Genomic DNA, 19,675 nt, shown 5'->3' on the forward strand with positions numbered 1-19,675 from the left:
CTCTCATCTTCAAAGCATGAGACTCCATCATATTTTACCTTCGTGATCCTTATTAGCAGTTTCAAAAGACCCTGTGCACTCAACAGAAGAAGACTCTTGGGCTGTGGACAAAAGTGGTGCAAACCTGCACTTCTTTTCGGTGTTTTGAACCGGCATCACAGAGTGGTAGTAGAAGTAGACTTTGGCACTCAACAAGCCAGCAGGAGAGTCTCTGTCTCTCAAAAGCAGCAAAGCCTAGATCTGTAGCTCCACCCCCATCGGCAGGGAGAACTATCCTTTTCTCCAAAGACAAGCTTAGGACCTTGCAGGCAGGTTTTGATAAAGAAGTCAAAACCACACTCATTGGAAAGATTTTCAGGTCTCATCCTTCCCGCTCTCAGGTTAGGGATTGGATCCTGACGGCACTTCCCACAGAGCTTGCCTCGCATTTTATGCTGCCCGCTTATTGCAATTTGGTGGAGGCAACCTCATAGACTATTGAGCAGCCCGTTTCCTCTTGGCGTGAGGAAACTATTCTTCTTCAGATATTATTGGAGCTTCGACCTGGTCCAAGCAGGTTTTTGGCTTTTATAGGGTCATCCTTTGGACTGGTTCTGGAAGTCCGCGCCCTTCTAGAGACACATTCCATGACTGCAGCAGCAGCTCACAGCCAGGTTGATGGGGTACCATGAGTTGTGATACTCGTCAGTGAACCGTGTTGTGCAGGTGATCATGTTATGCAATCAGGACCAGATGGCTTTTTATTTAGACAACGGATGTGTCACATGCGGAAGCTCTGGGAGTCTTTTTTCAGCCCTAAACATCATCCTGGAACATGCTTGATGCAAAGCGCATACAGAAGATATAGAGAAGAGAGAGAGATAGCTGCGTATTCAGTATATTCTATAGTACAAAAAGGTTTACAAGTCTTGCAAGCCATAGGCTGCTTTCGAATGGTGGTAAATCACCTAATATAAACCCTAGTCTATGACTCAATCCATGGAAGGACTGAATCAATGACAAGAACTCAGCACAATGCTATTTATAGCCTTGGAAAACCAATATGAACTGGGACCTGCTGTCGGCCAGATCCGTGGACAAGTCCCCTTCATTTGCTGCACAACCGACTCAGATCAGTCCTCATAAATGCTGGTCGACAGCTCCTTGGGTTCCTCCAGTGTCTTCCCTGCCCACACATAGCTGCTGCAGTTCCCGAATCTAGTCCAAAATTGGTCCTAATCTTGTTCTTTATCTTGTTTCCCTTAAAGGATTAGTCCTGGGAATTAGCATGCACATGTCTTGCACATGACAGGATGGAGATTGCCGGTAGACCTGTGTTTGCGGACAATAGGGCCACATTGCTAGATATAGTCCAAGAGCTAGGGGCCGCACAGGAGATGGCACAAACACGTCTCCCAGGCGACATAGGCCGCAGCCCCTCCAGGCTTTGTAGCCCCCAAACCTCGGCTTGTTTGGGTTTATAGACGGGTTGACAGACATGCACCTACTCTTGATCCAGCTGATAATTATAGTGGGACAACTGTGGATGTTGACACATCACCTTCGTAACAGGATGATTACATAGGGATTTATTGCATGAGGATGTTTTGCATGGTGATGTACAGCAAAGTGTGCAGGCAGATGAGCCAGATGTATTAGGGATTTATTTCAGGAGGATGGTGATGTACAACAGAGATGAGCAGATGAGCCAGATGTACACGCCTTGCAGAATTTCACTGATATGTCCATGTTGACAATGATGTCTTATGCTCCTCGATTTCCATCACACCTGATAACTTTCCACCTCTTATAGGGGTGGTGCAGACCTATGAGATGTGTCAAACTAGATTTGGCGCCATGTTTTCTGCCTCTTTCCCATGAGAGTTGTCTCATGGAATGTGCAGGGCCTTGGTGGCGTCTTTCATCTCGCAGGAAGCAAGTCATGAGGAACCAGCTTCACCTTGTAGGTACGAATGGTCCCATGGATATTTTGCTTGTGCAACAGCATAGGCTTGATGCCGGCCAATGCACTAGATCTGGCAAGCATTTATTTGGGCACACTTTTTGGTCCCCTACAGATGGAACTAAAGGTGGAGTATGTACTTCAGTGGCAGCTTCATCTATTCCTTATATATATATATATATATATACATACATATATATATATATATATATATATATACATATATATATATATATATATATATATATATACATACATATATATATATATATATATATATATATATATATATATATACATACATATATATATATATATATATATATATATATACATACATATATATATAATTTTTTTTTCAGAAAGGAGACTTCTATGAAGTATGAAAAATTTTTACAAAATGGAGATTTCACACCAAGAAAGGTGGAGATCTCAACCAATCAGGAGCCCTGTGCTGCCAATAGGGTCCCGAATGAGAGGACGTGAAAAAGATACTAATGTCCCACTCTCTCATAAACTGGCCGCGCTTCCTCTCCGCAGCCCTCACAGATCCTTGGATTCTGGCCTAGGTAGCCATGATGGTGTGAATAATATCACTCCAAATCCTGCAAAGACAATGAGAAACAAGAACGGGAGTACCCTCAATAGCCTCGGTGCATCTAGCCTTCCAGATATTCCAGGCTGAGATGCTAGCAATAATCTCCCAAGAACTGTCTAACCTCTGTGCCGGAGGGACAAAGTGTGAAAGTGGCAAATCCTGAAGACAACACTGCCGAGCAACTCCTTGCCTAACCATAATGGCCAAGCTCTTGTCAGTCCCCTTGAATCTCAGCTGTGGCCCAGACTGTGTCAACCAAATGATAGAACCAAAAGAAATGATAGCATCCCTCTTAATCCTACCAAAGAGGTGTGCAATCGCAGACCAAACTCTCTGTGCTTCCCTGCATTCCCATAAACAATGGTAAATTGACTTCGAAACTCCTGCACATCTAGGGCATGCTGGGCAAGCACCAGTAACTGACCTCCACTGATTGGTGGCCAGACCACCATGAAGAGAAAGAAACCCAGATAAAGGAGGAAATCTGTGGCTTCCTATAAGAATGCCACAATCTCCGCCAAAAAACCCTCTGAATGTCAGTTGAAATGCCGTAAGATTCCCAATGGGGTCTAAGAGTAGGGACACTCTGAATGTGTCCCAAGATAAGATGTATGGCATTCCGCACTGTATAACTGAAAAAAGGCATGCTTTTCAAGGGATTACAAGCATCCTTCCACACCCACTCACCGGGGTCCAATGCAAATGTCTGATAGGGCAGCCACCATACAACCAAAGGCTAACAGTCTCTGTGATCATCCCTAGGGGGGGGGGGGGGGGGTCAACAAAGACGTGCTTCCCTAACCTACCAACAACTCTGACTAGACGAATCTGGGGGCCCTCAATAAGGTCCTGCATGTCACATCTCTCCAATTGCCATCCATCCTGTACAGAAAAAAAGACCGGTACATCATCCTTCCTAGGCAAGGGGAGACCCATAACCTGAAGAGGAACACCTGTCCCAGAAAAAACCCCAAACCAAGAATGATGATGGTCTTCCAAGAAAGATCCAGTAATCCAGTGGTTGGGAATGGCTGTGTCAATCAGTGCAATCCTCCGACTAGAGCCTCTCAAATGCTGCGTGAGATCCAATCTCTGTACCTTGGTGAGGCTCTGAAACCTCTTCCAAGCCAACAGTGTGGGGCAAAGCATCTCCCAGCCAGCCCATAGAATATGCATAGCTGCCCCAAGAGGCCTACCATGCACATCTAAGATCAAATCATTCCACAGAATGGGCTGCTGGTTAACTTCCTCCGCTGAACGCGGGGGGATGTGTACCAAAAAACTCCTCAGGCAATCCCAGGCCCGTAGGAGGGACCTAACCAGGGGGGATGAAGGGGAGCGGTGAACTGCATCCAAAAAAATAAAGCGTGAGCTGAGAGTCCAGTCACCTCCGCGAACAGGGACACACTTCATGATTTGCTGCATGAGAACGTCCTTCCACGGCTCAGAGCCTGGAAGAAAGCCCCTAACAACCAGCTTACACAGCAAAGCCTTACATTGCACCTCAGGGTCAATGATATTCGATCCCCCTTCTTGCTTAGGCCTGATAATGGTTTTCCAAGCAACTCTAGCCCCCTGGTGTGCATTTCCATCAAGCCTTGACCAAAGAAAGTTCCGAATAAGGCGACGAAGCTGTCCAATGCAGCCCTTATGAAAAAGCCAGCACGAAGCGATAAACCAAGTCGTGGCTAGCAAAACTTGGTTAACCACCAAAGCTCTAGAGGCCAAGTCGAGCTTCCTCCTACTCGAGTGATGAAGTTTGCTTTTAATGCTTAAGAGCACTGGAGCAAACTGTTGTGCAGGGGAGATGTCAACACCCACCTGACAACCAAGGTATCTAGCAGAGCATCCTCTCTCAATCCAAGTAAAACCAACATGTACAAGAGGAGAATCACTGATCCAAAAACCAACTGACTTATGCCAATTGATAGTAGCTCCTGATGCCAAACAAAAGGCCTCCAAGGCTGTCCGGAAAGCACATAAACAAGCATGTGAAGCCTCAAGGAACTACGCAGTATCATCTGCTAACTCAGAGTCCAATAACTCTTCCTCCGTACATAAAGGCAGCCTGAGACCCACAACACCAGGGGCAGCCCGAAGAAACCTGCTCATAGCCTTAGCTACAATGAGGTACAGTAAAGGGGCGAGGGGACAGCCCTGCCTCACTGAATGGAGATGTGAAAACGCTCACCACGCCCCTCACAGGCTAAAACAGTGCTATGAGCCTCCCTGTATAGGCAAGACACCTCTGATCCAGTTTTGGGAAAACCCCATGTGTGCCATAGTGCCCTCCAAAAAATCCCAATCCACTCTGTCATAAGCTTTTTCAAAATCAAGCAAAAGAATGGCAAGAGGCTGCTGACTAGCCTTTGGCCACTCGATAGCTTCCCAGAAAGAAAAGATGTTATCAAATATACTCCTTCCTTGGAGGAACCCATTCCGGGTATCATGGATAGTCCTTTGGAGAATCGGCTGCAACCTTATACTCAAGGCTTTAGCTAAGATTTTATATGCAGATCCAAAGAGGGTGATGGGCCTCCATTGCTTGATGTCAGTCTTGTCCCCACTCTTGGGGATAAGGTGAATCAGCCGCTCCGTGAGGTATGGAGGCATCATACCCGACACCCACATTTCCTAAAGGAGGGCAACAGTGATAGCATCTCCAATATGATCCCAAAAAAGAATAAAGAAGGCGGGAGAAAGACCATCATCCCCGGGGCATGAACCACTGGAAAGAGCATGCAATGCGTGAAGGAATTCATCCTTCGAGAAAGGGGCATCCAGGGAAGAACACATAGCATCTGTAATGAGCCTGGGCATGCACTTCCAAACTTTCTGCTGTGCCACATCTCTCTGAGGGGAGGGCACCTTTGCATTCAACAAAGACCGATAAAATTCTGAAGCAATATCCCTCACCTTATCAGGCTCAATCTGAACCTCACCCTGTGAATCCTGCAAGTACCTCACAGAGTCCCTGCTATGGGAAGGCCGGTGTGCTGAAAAAAACTCTTTGTTGCATCTGCCACCCATCTGAGTCCAAAAGGCCTCGTTCGCATGAAAGGCGAACTCAGCCCTCCTGTCCATGGCCAACTGCAACTCTGCTCTAACTGTGGTCAAGAGGTCTGTAATCCAAGTTGCATGAGGATGCTTTTCATGTTCCCTGTGAAGAGTAGCAATCCTACGCCTAATAGCTCTCTCCTTGTCCAGAGCCTCCTGCTTCTTAGACAAGGCAATGCTATGATAATGATGGCCCTGCATATGTACGAGAAACCTGGTTGCCTTGCGGGGCATCAAGGGCAATGGCATCATGCTGAAAATCTTGCAATACATGATCCCCACTGTGTTGAACATCCTGCATATTGCCCCCTCCAAGTAGAGAGGACTCCACAAAGTCATCCTGATCTGAAATATCATCTCTCTGCAAAGATGCATCAGCTGACACATCCCTCTGACCAGAAACATCATCTATCTGTACATGATCCGAGGAAGCCTTCCCATCAATCGCACTAGGGGGGCCGGTGTGAGAGACAGCACGCCACACCTGGCGGACTGAAGGACGGGAAGGAACCAAGGGAGGTGGCGCTTGAGAGGCACGCTCACGAGGCCTCCTGCGACCTCGAGCCTGAGGACAATCTTGAGCAAAGTGACCCTGTTGGTGGTGACAAACCTGGCACTGATCGGGTTTACCTGCAATCTCCATACGTTGCTTCAAAGGGCCACAAGGGCCCGGAAGCAAAACATAGTCCTCAAAGAGCTCAATGTCACGGGCAAGAACCATGACCCTGGGGACAGCATCCGCTGAGGTAGTGACCACCTGGGCAGAAGATGTCGGCAAGGCAAGGCGTGAAGGGGGGGCACTTGAAGAACAAGCGCAAAGGCAGACCCGATGGCCTCTAACATAGGCCAATATGCGTGCGGAAGACCTGGAAATCTGAGAGTAATCGGGAAACGGTTCCGGTCTTCCTCAACAGGGTCAAAGTAGCTAGAGTAGGGAAGAAAGAATATCTTCCTCGGGCCCAATGGCAAAGGGTTGCCCTTCAAAACCTCTGAGGCTGCGTCCTCAGAATCAAAATCCACTTGGAAGAAACCTCTTCCAAGCAACCTGACATCTCAAAAGCGTAGAGCGAGGTCGGAGGGCAGAGCCGCCAGGACCCAATCCCGAGCCTGGAGACGGGACGGGTGAGATCCAAAGATTCTGGCAATGAGGGTCGTTTTGGAGTCTTTCTCTATTTCGGCGTAGAGGACCGCGAGCTCGGCTTCGAAGAAAACAATGGTTCGCCCGGCCGAGGGAGAATGATTAGCCATGATGCTAATCGAAGAAAAACGCCGACTTGAACCCGGATGAGGAGCAATCCAAACCAAGGGGAAGAGGAAGGCAATGAGGCGGAGGAAAGGAAAGGAGGGTGGAAAAGGGAACAGCAAAAAGAAAAGGGAAGCAAGGGGAAGAGGTTGGACACAAAGGCAAAGAGGGGCGGGGGAGGGGCAGCACAACAGCGCTGCGCTGAGGGAAGAGGCGGAGGAAGGATGGGAGGCAATTAGGGGAGGGGAGGCGAAACGATCAACAGGAGGGCTAGGGCAGGGGAGGCGGAGGAGGAAAGGTGGCGAAGCAGGAAGAAAAGCGAATGGGCGCAGCGAAGGAGGAAGGAAGCGAAGGCAGAGAGGATCAGAGGCAGAAGGGAACGATTCAGGCAGCGATGGAAGAGGGAGGGGCGCAGCGATGGAGGAAGGAAGCGATTCAGGGTTCGGGGAGCTCGCGGTCATGCCATAGCCGTTGCTTGTTTTTTTTTTACCTTAGGTTTTCGTCCTGGCTGTTTTGATCTATTCCTTATATGATTGGTCATGGAGTTATTATCCATGCTAGAGCACAGTGAATTATGCTTATGCAGGGTGGATTGAAAATTGGTGTGGTGAATGTGTATGCTCCTAACCTCGGAGGAGAAAGAATTCTTTTTTGGAATCTCAGAAGCTTACCGTCGCCTTTCTGACTAGGAACAAAAGCTTGGTCTCACCAACACACATAACAGATCTATTTTGCCTAGATTGCTCTTCTTGCAAGAGTACTGAAACCAGCTCATCAAATGTAAGGGAATTTTGATTTCCCTTTATCATGAGTCTAAGGGTAGAGGCAAAACTCTAATAAGAATCCGGCAATGCATTGAGAACTGTGGGCACCAATGTACTATCAAGACATATCTCATCCACACTAGCAAGCTACTCCTTAAAATCTTTGATCTTGGTCAAGAAGTTGTCCATTGAGTCTCCCTCATTCATGTACTCAAACTCCAACTGTTTGCGGCAGATCATTGAATCGTTGGAGGTGACTTCAACATGGTTGAGCAACCGTGGATAAGAAGGGGGGACATGAAGGCATCATTCACCTACTTGAAAGGGCATCCTAAGAGATTTATCTTTTCCTTTCATGGATTATTCGTTACAGGATGATTTCCATAGGAAGCCATATTCACTCCTCTTTTCTTGGAGTAATTGGAGGAGTGGTGCAAGTTATATTTATGCCCGCTTAGACCATTATTATGTCAAGGATTGGGAACTTGTAGAGGTGACATTATCTTCATTGCTCCAGGCACCTCAAACTTAGACCATTGTCCTGTAGTTCTGTGCATCAGAGATCTGGGGAGCCAGAACTCTCCTCCCGGAGGACATAGCCACATCTTCTTTTTGAGGGCACGGGAGCAGATTCTGTTATACTTGTCCGTAAGTGTATAGCTGAGAGATGTTTGCTTCAGGATTCCCTAGTTACAATATACACCACCTCCGCTGAGTATCAACACCACCTGGGAGATTATTGCTAGTATCACGCCGTGGCATATCTGGAAGACCAGATGCTCTGAGGCCTTTGAGGGTATTCGTGTTTATGACATCTAGTGTATTTGCAGTGGAGTGACATGGTTCACACTCTTTTGGCCACCTGGGCCCACCTACAAGAATTTTCTAGAGCTGTGCAAACAAAATACAGCAGATTTATGAGAGAGTGGAACCATGGTATCTTCTTGTCGGGCTTTTATGGCAACATAGTGCCCCCGATTGGTTGAGATCTCCCTGTGTATGACTTTATTTTACTTAATAGAATTCTCTTTTCTGAAAAAAAATTGTGCAATCTAGTAGATTTCTGCTTTGTGCACAAAAAGTTTAGTGTGTGTACATTACCAGTTCCATTTTCAAGTGGCTTTGAAAATGCACTAGTAAAAGCTCAAATTGGCCTAGGCAGCTCTTCAAATCTGCATTCCACCGCGCCTCTATATCTTGTATGCCATGGTTGATGTGCATGTTAGAGCTGTCTTTTTTGGTTCAGATCAAGACAATTAACGTGTCTACTTCATATCTGTTAACTTTTGCAATGATGAAAAACTCCTATTATTGTGGCCTATTTAATACGGCAAATGTGTAGAAGCTATTGAGGGAACTTGACTCTTTCCTCCATCTAGTAAGATACAGCCCACATACTAATTGTATGGTTGGGTGCAAGGCTCTTACACCGATGAACAGAAAACATTTACAATAGAAGAGCTCTTGTATTCAGTTTGCAGAATCTTTTCTAGAAATGGAGAGGCCGCACATTTGTTTTTGTTTTTTCATATGAAACCAGAAAAGTATGTGTTTTTGGGTTTGATTGTTCGTACCTTGTAGAAAAGGTTTGAATGTTTCTAAATCTTTATTTTTTGGTGGTCAACTTTTCAGAAAGTTACAAGCGTAAAATGCTATTGCAAAAATCAAAAGAAAGTTAAATATTGGCACTTGTGGTGTCAGCAGTTTGGATACCAGGTGCCCATCCAGAAGCAGAAAATGTTTGGAAGTTATTTTTTCTAAGACTTCACTTCAAGGATTCTTAAACATGGAAAACTTTATCACTTATTAAGGGCTATTGGGTGTACTGTGTGCTGAATGTCTATAGGCAGCTATCACTCAATGTTGTGCCCGTAGGAATCACAAAGCTGCAGTCCTTACATTGAAAGCACTACAAGCTTTAGCGAAGGTTGGTGTTGTCTAACACCTGATGTTTCTGGATCTCAAGGCTCAAATCATCTTCAATCTGAATTTCTTCAAGCAGAAGGTTTTTATTGCATGAATGATATTATCTGTCTCTTAGGAATCACCAAAAAGGCGAAAGGTCCCAGGGGAGATTTTGCCCCATGAACAAGAGGAACAGTGTTTGCTGGGAAAAATCAAAGCCAATGACACTTTGCCACATCTTCAAGCAGCCGTTGATGTGAATTCGATTCGGCAAAACAGGTGATTAAATTAAGAGAGTCAAAAGGCTACTTGTGGCAACTTCCTTTTTATCCATCTTTCTGGCCTAGTTGCTTATTTCTCTTGGAGCTTGAATGCAGCATTCTTCCTTGCTTCTTATATTTGGTTTCATAAATGCTCCATTTCCATAATTTTTTTTTCAAAACATTTGGATGGCTGCAGCCCACCACCCATAGCCGCGCTCCAGCTCCACGCCCCAGGGGAGTTCTTATGGAGAGAGCCCAACAAGCAGGATGCCCCCGATCGAGAACATCAGGACCCTCCACCACCACACAGAGGCAGATCCAGGAGGTTCTCTGCCAACATGATCACAGAGGCCTGACCCTGTTTCTTCCCTGAGATTTGTAGTGTCTGAAAAGGGATCATAGGATAATCATTTGCTATCTGGATGTATACACACATAGGTGTCTTTTTTCTGTTTTTTCATTTCCTTTCCATGGCTCCGTATATCCATGGTACCATTGTATTATTGATGGTCTTCATAGACCCTTGGGGTCTTTCATAGACGTTAATAAAACTCTCTCTCTCTCTCTCTCTCTCTCTCTCTCTCAAACAAGAGGATAACAAATGTGGAAAAGGAAATGAAGGAATGGAAGGCAGAGATGGAGGGATGGTGGAAGGAGAAAGCCAACTTTCTCCAAATGGTATTCAATGAGGGTAAGCGGTGGAAAGAGGAGAAGGAGGACCTCATAGCGGAAGTCAAAGACCTTCACGGGGAAGTCAACACGCTCAAAGGCGTAATTTCAGCTCTTCAGAGGGAGCTTGCAGAGGCCAAGGCAAATGGTGGACTTGAAGAAGGTGAAATTCAGCCATCCATGATAGAAGAGCTCAAGGTTATCAAGGAACAAGTACGGGCAATTAAGGAAGAAGAGAAGCAAAACGAGGCAAAGACTTCCTCATGGGTGGAAGTCATCACCAAGACGCAAAAGAAGATGGATGAAGCGGAGAAGTGGATAGAGGTCGCCAAGAAGGGTAAAGGTAAGGAGATAACAACCCCTACACCTACAATCATCAACATGACTTTGGAAGAGGAACAACGAAGACGTACACGTGCTTTGCATGTGAGGATTACCGGCCTTAAAGACGGGGATAAAGTTGAAGAGGAGGTAAAAGAGCTTATGATGTTGATGGGGATTGACAGTCCGGCCCACGCAAAGGCCTGGAGAGTGGGCAAAAAAAGCGGAGGCAACGGGGAAACATCAAAGGAAAGAGCTCTCATACTTCGCTTCCCCTCTATTGAGGCAAAGAAGGAGTTCTTGAAGAGACGACCCACTTTAAAGAATACAGGCATTTTTCTTGGTGATGATCTTACTCTTTCACAGCTTGCACATATGAAGGAAGTTATGGCAGAGATTAGAGTGGCAAGAGAAAAGGGAAAGATAGCATTTTATAGAGAAGGGAGGGTGGTCATCGTGGAGCGACGCTCTACATGACGGTGCGAGACCTATGGGACCAAATTAAAGCTGGCAGCCTGGAACTGCAATGGATCCCTCAGACTTGATGTAGGTGCCTTTGAGGACAGCTTTAGAGATAGAGATATAGTCTTCTACTCGGAGACTCACCAGGCCCCTGGCCAGATGATGCCACAGGTGACAGGATACAGATGGGAGACAGCTTGCAGAGTAGGGACGAGATCGGTACACAGTAGTAGAGGATCAGGAGGGGTGGCAGTTCTTTTCAGGGAGGAGCTGCAACCGCTTCTACACATCGTTCGGAGAGATGATCAGGCCAGATATATGTGGGTGAGACTGAGGGCCGACACAGGCAGATTCCTGTATATTGCCATATGCTATTTTTCTCCTAGTACATCGACATATGCAGCACCTAGAGGGCAGTCTCCTTTCTCTGTGCTAGATGATGACATATGGGAGTTCTCTAGGGATGGAGACATCATCCTGTTAGGGGACTTTAATGCCCGGACGGGCAACCGCCAGACAGCCTTTTATGATACCTCGGAGGAGATGCTGAGAGAGCTGGACACTCTGGATATGGGATTAGACAGACGCTCACAGGATGTGGAGTGCACAGAGTATGGGAGATATTTGGTAGATATGGGGACTGCACATGGGTTGGCCATACTTAATGGCTTGCAGAGGTTTCCGTCAGCAGCTGGATTTACTTGCTTTCCACATAGACATGGTGCTAGCACAGTGGATTATGTTATGGCTATGCCCAGCTTTGTTTCATGCATTGAGGACTTCAGAGTTGGATCTCGGCCCATTGGGGTAGTAGTGGATCATGCATTGTTGACATTGACTATCTCTTTTCACTTTACCACAGCTCAGAGGACACTAGGGGCAGATCACACTCGATATACTTTTACCTCAGAGACTGATGCTGTCTACACAGATGGGATTTATAGACGTCTGTACACAGAGGAGCCAGGGAGACCTTTGGAGGAGTTGACCCATATACTGACAAAGACTTTACATGATGCAGCGAGAGAGGCATATCCACATACTCAGCCTGGACAGAGACATCGTTCTAGATGTATGCCCCAGAACAGTTGGTATGATGAGGAGTGCAGAGAGACCAGAGCCCGACTGCAGCGGGAGGTTGCTTTGGGAGTCACTACTCACCGACAGTCACGTATTGCCTTCCGACGCCTTGTGCGAAGGAAGAAGCGGGCCTTCCTTGCTCAGCTAGAGCAGGAATTATACCAGCTGTTCTTGAGCCAGGATTCGAGGGAGGCTTGGCGTCTGTTTCATGAGTCCTCCCCTGCTTTGGCCATCACTTCTACAGAGGTCTGGGGTAGTTATGCAGCATCTCTATATACAGTTCCTGGACAGACACCTCTTCCTGACCCGCCAGCACCATGCCCACAGACATGTACTTTCTTTACCGCAGAGATGGTAAGGAAGGCCATTGATAGGATGAAGACTGGGAGAGCATATGATCATGATGGATTGGTCGCTGAGCACTTTATTCATGTGAGAGACATGCTGGCAGAGCTTCTAGCAGTGATGTTCAATCGTGCTATGTGCGAAGGCTTACCCGAGACTTGGAGTAGGTCCACCATCGTGCCTATCTTCAAGTCAGGGGACCCTATGGAGCCAGGTAATTATCGCACTATTATGATTGGTCACACACTAGCACGATTGTATGCATCCATTCTTGAGCAGCAGTTGAGTAGATGGGCAGAGAGAGTTGGCATTCGAGCATAGGGACATGCAGGGTTCAGGAGAGGTTTCTCTACTCTTGACCACATCTTGACTCTACGGGCCATTATTGAGGAGGGCAGGTCGCATGGGCGACGGATTTATTGTAGCTTTGTGGACTTCCGCAAAGCATTTGATACAGTGCCCAGAGCCAGATTGATGAGGCGATTACAAGAGATGGGGGTACCCACAGAGCTCATATGGGGGATTATGGCTTTATATAGATCAGTTGCAGGACAGGTACGCACCCCAGAGGGGGTCTCAACTTTGGTTCACTCCACTATAGGAGTGAAGCAAGGTTGCCCGTTATCTCCTTCACTGTTTGGTATGTATGTGGATGAGGCTTCTGACTACATTGAGAGATTGGGGGACAGAGGAGCCCAGCTAGCAGGTACATGGATCCCACTATTGTTATATGCTGATGATATTGTGTTGATCTCTGACTCCCCTGAGGGTATGCAGCGTCATCTGGATGCTTTACATGAGTTTGCACATGATAGTGGATTGTCTGTCAACCTTGGCAAAACCAAGGTTATGGTGTTTAACACCATGCCACAGTGGGTTAGGCGATCAGCTTCCACATTTACATATGGGCAAGAGATTGTGGAGTATACAGATGCATATACATATCTTGGGGTAGTATTCAGTGGACCAGTGTTTTCGATGAGGAGAGCAGCAGAGACTAGATTGACTAGAGCACATGCAGCCCTGGGTGGTTTGGAGAGGATGTGTTCGCAGGTTCAGTTTCAGGAACCTCGAACGAAACTTTGGCTTTTTGACACTCTAGTGACATCAGCTATGCTTTATGGAGTGCAGATATGGGGACCTTCAGTGGGCCATCACAGCGCAGGCGGGTGGAGAGGTATGGAGAGGCCTTTGGTATCTATGATTGCTAGGATTATTAGAGCCAAGGCCGTGGTACCTCATGAGATTATTCGAGCGGAGCTGGCGGCTGCCCCTCTGGTGATTGAGGCTCTTACGAGATCAGTCTCCTACATACATGGCTTGTGGGATCTCCCCCGAGACAGATATGCACGCCTCGCCGCCCTGGAGTCCTCCCGACAGTTAGCTTTACAGGGAGACACGGCTTGTTGGTATGGACAGATGACATCTTGGTTCCAGGCACATGGTTTTAGCATGGACAGATTGCCTCCCTTCCAGTATTCTCTGGAGGCACCCTCTCTCACTCTCACACGGACAGAGATTACCAGACTCATCCGCTAGGATTTAGTTCAGCTGGACATTAGGAGGACATGGATACAGCCGACTGAGGAGCTGGGCACGAAGATGGCTTTCTACAGAGAGCATTTTCTTCAGCTCACAGCAGATGGTTTTGTGATCAGACCCAGTTACATGGATGTACACTTGTCTCATGCAGTACGATGCGCTATTGGTCAGATTCGCACATCCTCACACCAGCTTGAGATTGAGATTGGCCGATATAGAGGTATACCAGTTGAGGCCAGGATATGCCGAGTATGCCATGGGGAGCCAGAGACAGAGCTGCATTATATATGCCATTGTACTGCATACTATGAGATACGTGGTCGTTTCCACTGTTTATTCAGAGAGGGTTTTGGACCACTTTCCAGAGTCATGGGGTACCAGGACCAGAGGTGTTTGGGATTGTTCTTGCTGGAGCTGCGGAGACATAGAGATAGCCTGCTTAGGCGCACAGAGAGCCAGACTCAGAGGCACATTACAGATTTCTTTAGTCCAGCCATCACTGCGCCAGATGGACCACAGCAGCAGCAGGACATGGATACCGCCCACGCCAGGGGTACACTGATTGATCGTGCGACTGAGCTTGGGTGGTTCAGACGCCCACGACTACGGAGGAGGGCATCCCAGCATAGACGGAGGTTGCAGCGGGCGGCAGATTCGGATTATTCTTGTGAGGCATGCCGGACACCCAGTCAGGGTGTTGACCACAGAGGATATTGAGGAGATCCGCCAGTGTCCGATGCGGCACATATTATGAGATGGAGGCACCTCCATAGTGTACCCCTCCGTCCCACATGATATTGTATCCCCTCACTATATTCCACTCACCTCCATAGCGTACCCTCCCCTCACTATATTCCAGTTCCAGTTTCATTTTCTAGGTGCCAGTAGTATCATCTTTATTTTTCATTTTCTGGGTTTTTTTATCCAGACATTGTATCAGATCCACCATGATGTAACTTTTGGTCTCATAGGTCATTATGGCCTTTTGAAGACGTTAATATAACATTTCATTTCATTTCATTTCTCATGGATCAATATTTTCATGGAGCTATTGTATTACTTTTTGGTCTCGTAGACCCTTTGGATCTTTTGAAGATGTTAATCTCTCTCTCTCTCTCTCTCTCCCCCAATGCACATGGATCACACCTTCGGAGCTTCCATTGTAGATGCACTTCTACAGAGATCACTTCCTCAGGCTCACGGAGGATGGACTCGGGCTACGTGAGTGTTCACATGTCCCATGCCATGCGGATTGCGATTGGCCAGATATGGGTTTCATCCCACCACCTCAGAGTGGAGACAGGGCGAGCAGAGCGCGTCTTCAGAGCCGAGGAGCTCACATGAAGACTCAGGGAGGAGAGGATCTACAGATTATGCCACAGAGAGGTTGAGATTACATATGTCGCTGCCTAGTATACTATGAGATCTGTGGGAGGTTTCATTGTTTATTCCATGAGGGATTTGGCCTACATTCCAAGATCATTGACTTTCCAGACCACTGTTGCGTAGGGCCCTTCATGCTTGAACTCCACAGACACAAGGACACTTTCTTGAGAGAGCTTTGGCCCTAGCCACCCCGACCCCTCCCTCGCTAGCCAACCATCACCAGCTTCTTCAGGACCTAGGAGACCCCGGAGGACATCCATATAGTGGTGTTATGTACCTAGCACTAACCCTTGGGGTTAGGGACTTATCCAACAGGGTTACGGGAGCCCTGGGATTAGAATGGGTGGCTAAGGTTCAACATTAATAAAGGTTATTGTGATAACCACGTGTCCAAGAGATATAGATAGAGAGAGAGAAGGGTATAGGGTTTTCACACAGGACACCACATTGAGCGGGGAACAGGCCTCGCCCCCTTTTCATGAATTTATTTCAAGAACAATCCACGGGCTCTTCCAAGCCAGGACCAATACAACTAATGAATACAATATCAAACAAGTATGTTGATGACGTGGTCGGTGCCATAGTAACATGAAAAGTTTCGTCTGTTTTGTCGTTTCGTCATTTCGAAGGTTTCGTGCGGAAGCAAAGCAAGGTTTGCGTGTCTTTGGCATCGTAGGAAATTGTGTCGTGAAGCCTAGGTATTCTTTTTGATGTTGTTTTTATGGTTTGGGTGTTGGTGCTTTTATGGTCTTCTGTTGCGTATGGTTCAGAGGGTAAGAGGGAATTGTGAGGACGAGGGAGTATGCTGAATTCTGGATATGCAAGAACTAGGGTCATGGATTTTGTGTTGAGACCCATGTGTAGACATCTCTCTTGCTTGAGAAGCCCATGGCTTATGTGTATGTTTGCTTCTCCACAAGACCATATGTACCCTATGTAGGACTGTAAGCATGCAGCCTACAGTCACATAGAATAGGCACGTGTGTGGAGGATCAGGTAGGTGCACAAGAGAGCCACGGAAACCTACATAGGAGGTGGCAGTTTAGCTTTAGTCGGCAGAGAGAGGGAGAAGATGGTGTGCTGTATTTTCTTCAAACCTGTGTTTTTAACAAAACGATTCATTGTTCAATCAGCTGATCGTTTTTAAAAACAAAAAAGCACATGGCCTGAATAACGTGCTGTTTTTTACCAAAAAGGCTGGGGAGGCCATTAAAAAAAAAAGCATATCAGTAGAAGTTTTTTTTTTTCTAATGAAACTCAAAAGTAAGAAAGCTTTAGAAACAAAAAAAAACAAAAGCATACTCAGCCTACATATAAAGAGCAAGTTTATTCTTCTCTCCATCATCATGCATAGCAAGCGTTAGCAACCTGCAATTCTCCATAGTTTTTGGGAGATTTGGACACTTTTACTTGACTAGGACAGCATACTACCTTCTTTTTTGTGCAATTACAGATGCTCTATGCTTTGTTGATGATGTGTTAGATCATGAGGATGACCACCTTGTGGAAGAGGGCCATGCACCGGAAAGGGGAGATGACTTTGAACAGGAGGCCAACACATATCTTGACCGCCAGTTAACCAATATTTGGGCACAGATCCTGGCTGTGAGGGAGACGCTCTCTCTCCTGCAGAAGGCGGTTGTTGGTACTACTTCAACATCAGTGTCAACACAGCGTCCTCTTTCACCCCGGATGTCTTTGGGGGGGGGAGAAGAAGAAGGAGCGGACTCAGGAGGTTGTTGACTCCTTGCTGAATCGATGGAATGTTCACTTTGAGTTTCATCCTTTTCCAGATGCCCGGAAGATCCAGATGGTTTGGTTCGAGGTCTCTTTAAGGAGAAGGCTTTGACTTGGTGGCGGAAGTTGCAAAACAAACGTAGTACTTGGGCAGATTTCGAGAGACAGTTTAAGAAGAGTTCCTTCAGGCGGAGGATGAATTTGATGTAGTGGCCAAGTTTGGAGACTTGGACTTGAAGAATATGCCTTTTGACACATACGTACAACACTTTAGGGAGTTGTAGTCTTGGGCAGGCCATATGGATGCTACGACTTTGTGTGGATTTTTTATATGAGGATTAGCCCAAGATCACAAGCTCCAGGTGAGGGATAACCATAGCAAAACACTGGAGGATGCCATCTAGTATGCTAGGATTTATGAGGAGATAGTGGCTTGCCAGACTCAGAAGAATGTCGCTGAGAAATCTCAAGCCACAGAAACCTCTGAGCAAGCTTCCAAGCACAAATGACAATGTAAGTCTTGAGAAGGCTCTTCAAAACCAAACCCATACTTCGGGTGAGCCCAATCCAAAGAAGGAACAAAAGCACCAACAGACCCTTCAGAACATTAGGGAGGGCAGGTGTTTCACATGTGGTCAGAAGGGCCATTTGAAGGCAAGTTGCCTGAGGGCCAAGAGCAAGGGAGCTCATTTGATGAAGTAATAGGTAACCCTCAAATTTCTTCCATCGATACTATTATTATAGGTCAAAGTGCTTGCATGGAATGTACTTATAATATGGCAGTTTCCTGCCCTAACGACCTTATACGTATATACAGGTCGGTGTTAGGGGAGATTGTTTACATCCTTTTACCCCGCTAGCAATCACAACTTCATTAATGCTAAACTTGTGCAAAAGCTGGGAGTGAAGACGCAACCAAGTGATCACGTGTATAGTGTGAACCTGGTAGCAAGACATGGACACCTGGGACATGTGCATGTCTCAATTACCAATATCTATTTAGAGTTATACAGAGTCCCTAGATTTTTTGATTATGAATCTAGATAGGGTCGATGTTATACTAGGGAAAGAGTGGTTTTATAGCCATGCAGTCCATGTAGATTGGAAGGGTCATATTGTGTCCTTTGTAATGGAAGATGCTTCGGTATGTTTGAAGGGTGATTTTGTGGTCCCACTCTCTATTTTGTAAATTCAGCAAGACTTCGTAATATAATATTTTGTTATGAAGTGTTTTGATGTGTTTGCCCTTTCATCTGATGATAATTGTGGATAATAACGATGAAGTTAGTTGTTTGGGGACACAAGATTAGAAAGCATCAGTGCGAGGTTTCACAGATGTTTTCTCTGCTGTGTTTGGATATGGTTTTCGAGCTGGACGGTTGGTTGATCATAGGATTGTTTGGGTACCAGGGTATGAGCCTGTGTATCTTATACCCTACAAGATGAGGCGTAATATTCAGCAAGACTTCGCAATATAATATTTTGTTATGAAGTGTTTTGATGTGTTTGCCCTTTCATCTGATGATAATTGTGGATAATAACGATGAAGTTAGATGTTTGGGGACTCGGGATTAGAAAGCATCAATGCGAGGTTTCATAGATGTTTTCTCTGCTGAGTTTGGATATGGTCTTCAAGCTGGACGGTGGTTGATCATAGGATTGTTTAGGTACCATTGTCTCAGCCTGTGTATCTTATACCCTACAAGATGAGGCGTTTGGGGGAGGACGAGAATTGTGGGATGTGATTTATTTCACCATTAATTCCAGAGGTTTACCGATAGGATGGACCATGACATGGGATGGAGCTGTACTACACCAAGACTTAGTTGGGAAAGGATTGATCACCTTGACCTAGCTTTACAAGTTTCAAGGAAATTCTGTATGGTGTGTATCCTAGTGGTATGGGATGCTAGGACCTACAGCATGTAGTTTCTGGGCATGTCTATATTTTCTTACCTTGCTATGTCCTATCCGCCGGGGATAGTTACCTATGGTAGATAGAGTTTATGCAAGATTTTGACAAGGAAATTGGATGGGGTTGCTAGGATTGGGTGGGTGAATCTTTCGCCCAGTTTTAGTGTTGACTCGGATGATTCCCTGAGAGGGCTATGCCAAGTTGATGGGCATTTCATTTGGTATGGTAGTAGGTCTAGGCCGGAGGCTCCATTGATTTAGACCAAGACTCAGGGATCATTCCACCTACTAGAGTGGGAGGTAGTCAGTACCACATTCGGAACCATTTGTTGTTCCGGGATGGTATAGTCTATGCACTGGATTGTGCTGGGATTAGGAGAGGAATACATTATGATTGTTGCAATGCTCCTACAACAGGTCATCCGGAGATTTGACAGACTTGTGTTT

At 46.3% G+C, this 19,675-nt stretch overlaps 1 protein-coding gene across 2 annotated transcripts in view; it reads left to right on the forward strand.

Annotated features, from left to right (window-relative positions):
• Positions 1-19,675, forward strand: part of LOC147604399 (uncharacterized) — a 92,665-nt gene that overhangs the window by 41,784 nt on the left and 31,206 nt on the right. For both annotated transcript variants that reach the window (XM_086795242.1, XM_086795243.1), the window contains exons 18-20: positions 9,237-9,320; positions 9,451-9,531; positions 9,646-9,788. In XM_086795242.1, coding sequence (XP_086651368.1) covers positions 9,237-9,320; positions 9,451-9,531; positions 9,646-9,788 — 308 coding nt within the window. The remainder of the gene's footprint in view (positions 1-9,236; positions 9,321-9,450; positions 9,532-9,645; positions 9,789-19,675) is intronic.

Source organism: Cibotium barometz, chromosome 62 (assembly GCF_041138505.1).
Source record: "Cibotium barometz isolate CiBa-2024 chromosome 62, ASM4113850v1, whole genome shotgun sequence".
Lineage (NCBI taxonomy): Eukaryota > Viridiplantae > Streptophyta > Polypodiopsida > Cyatheales > Cibotiaceae > Cibotium > Cibotium barometz.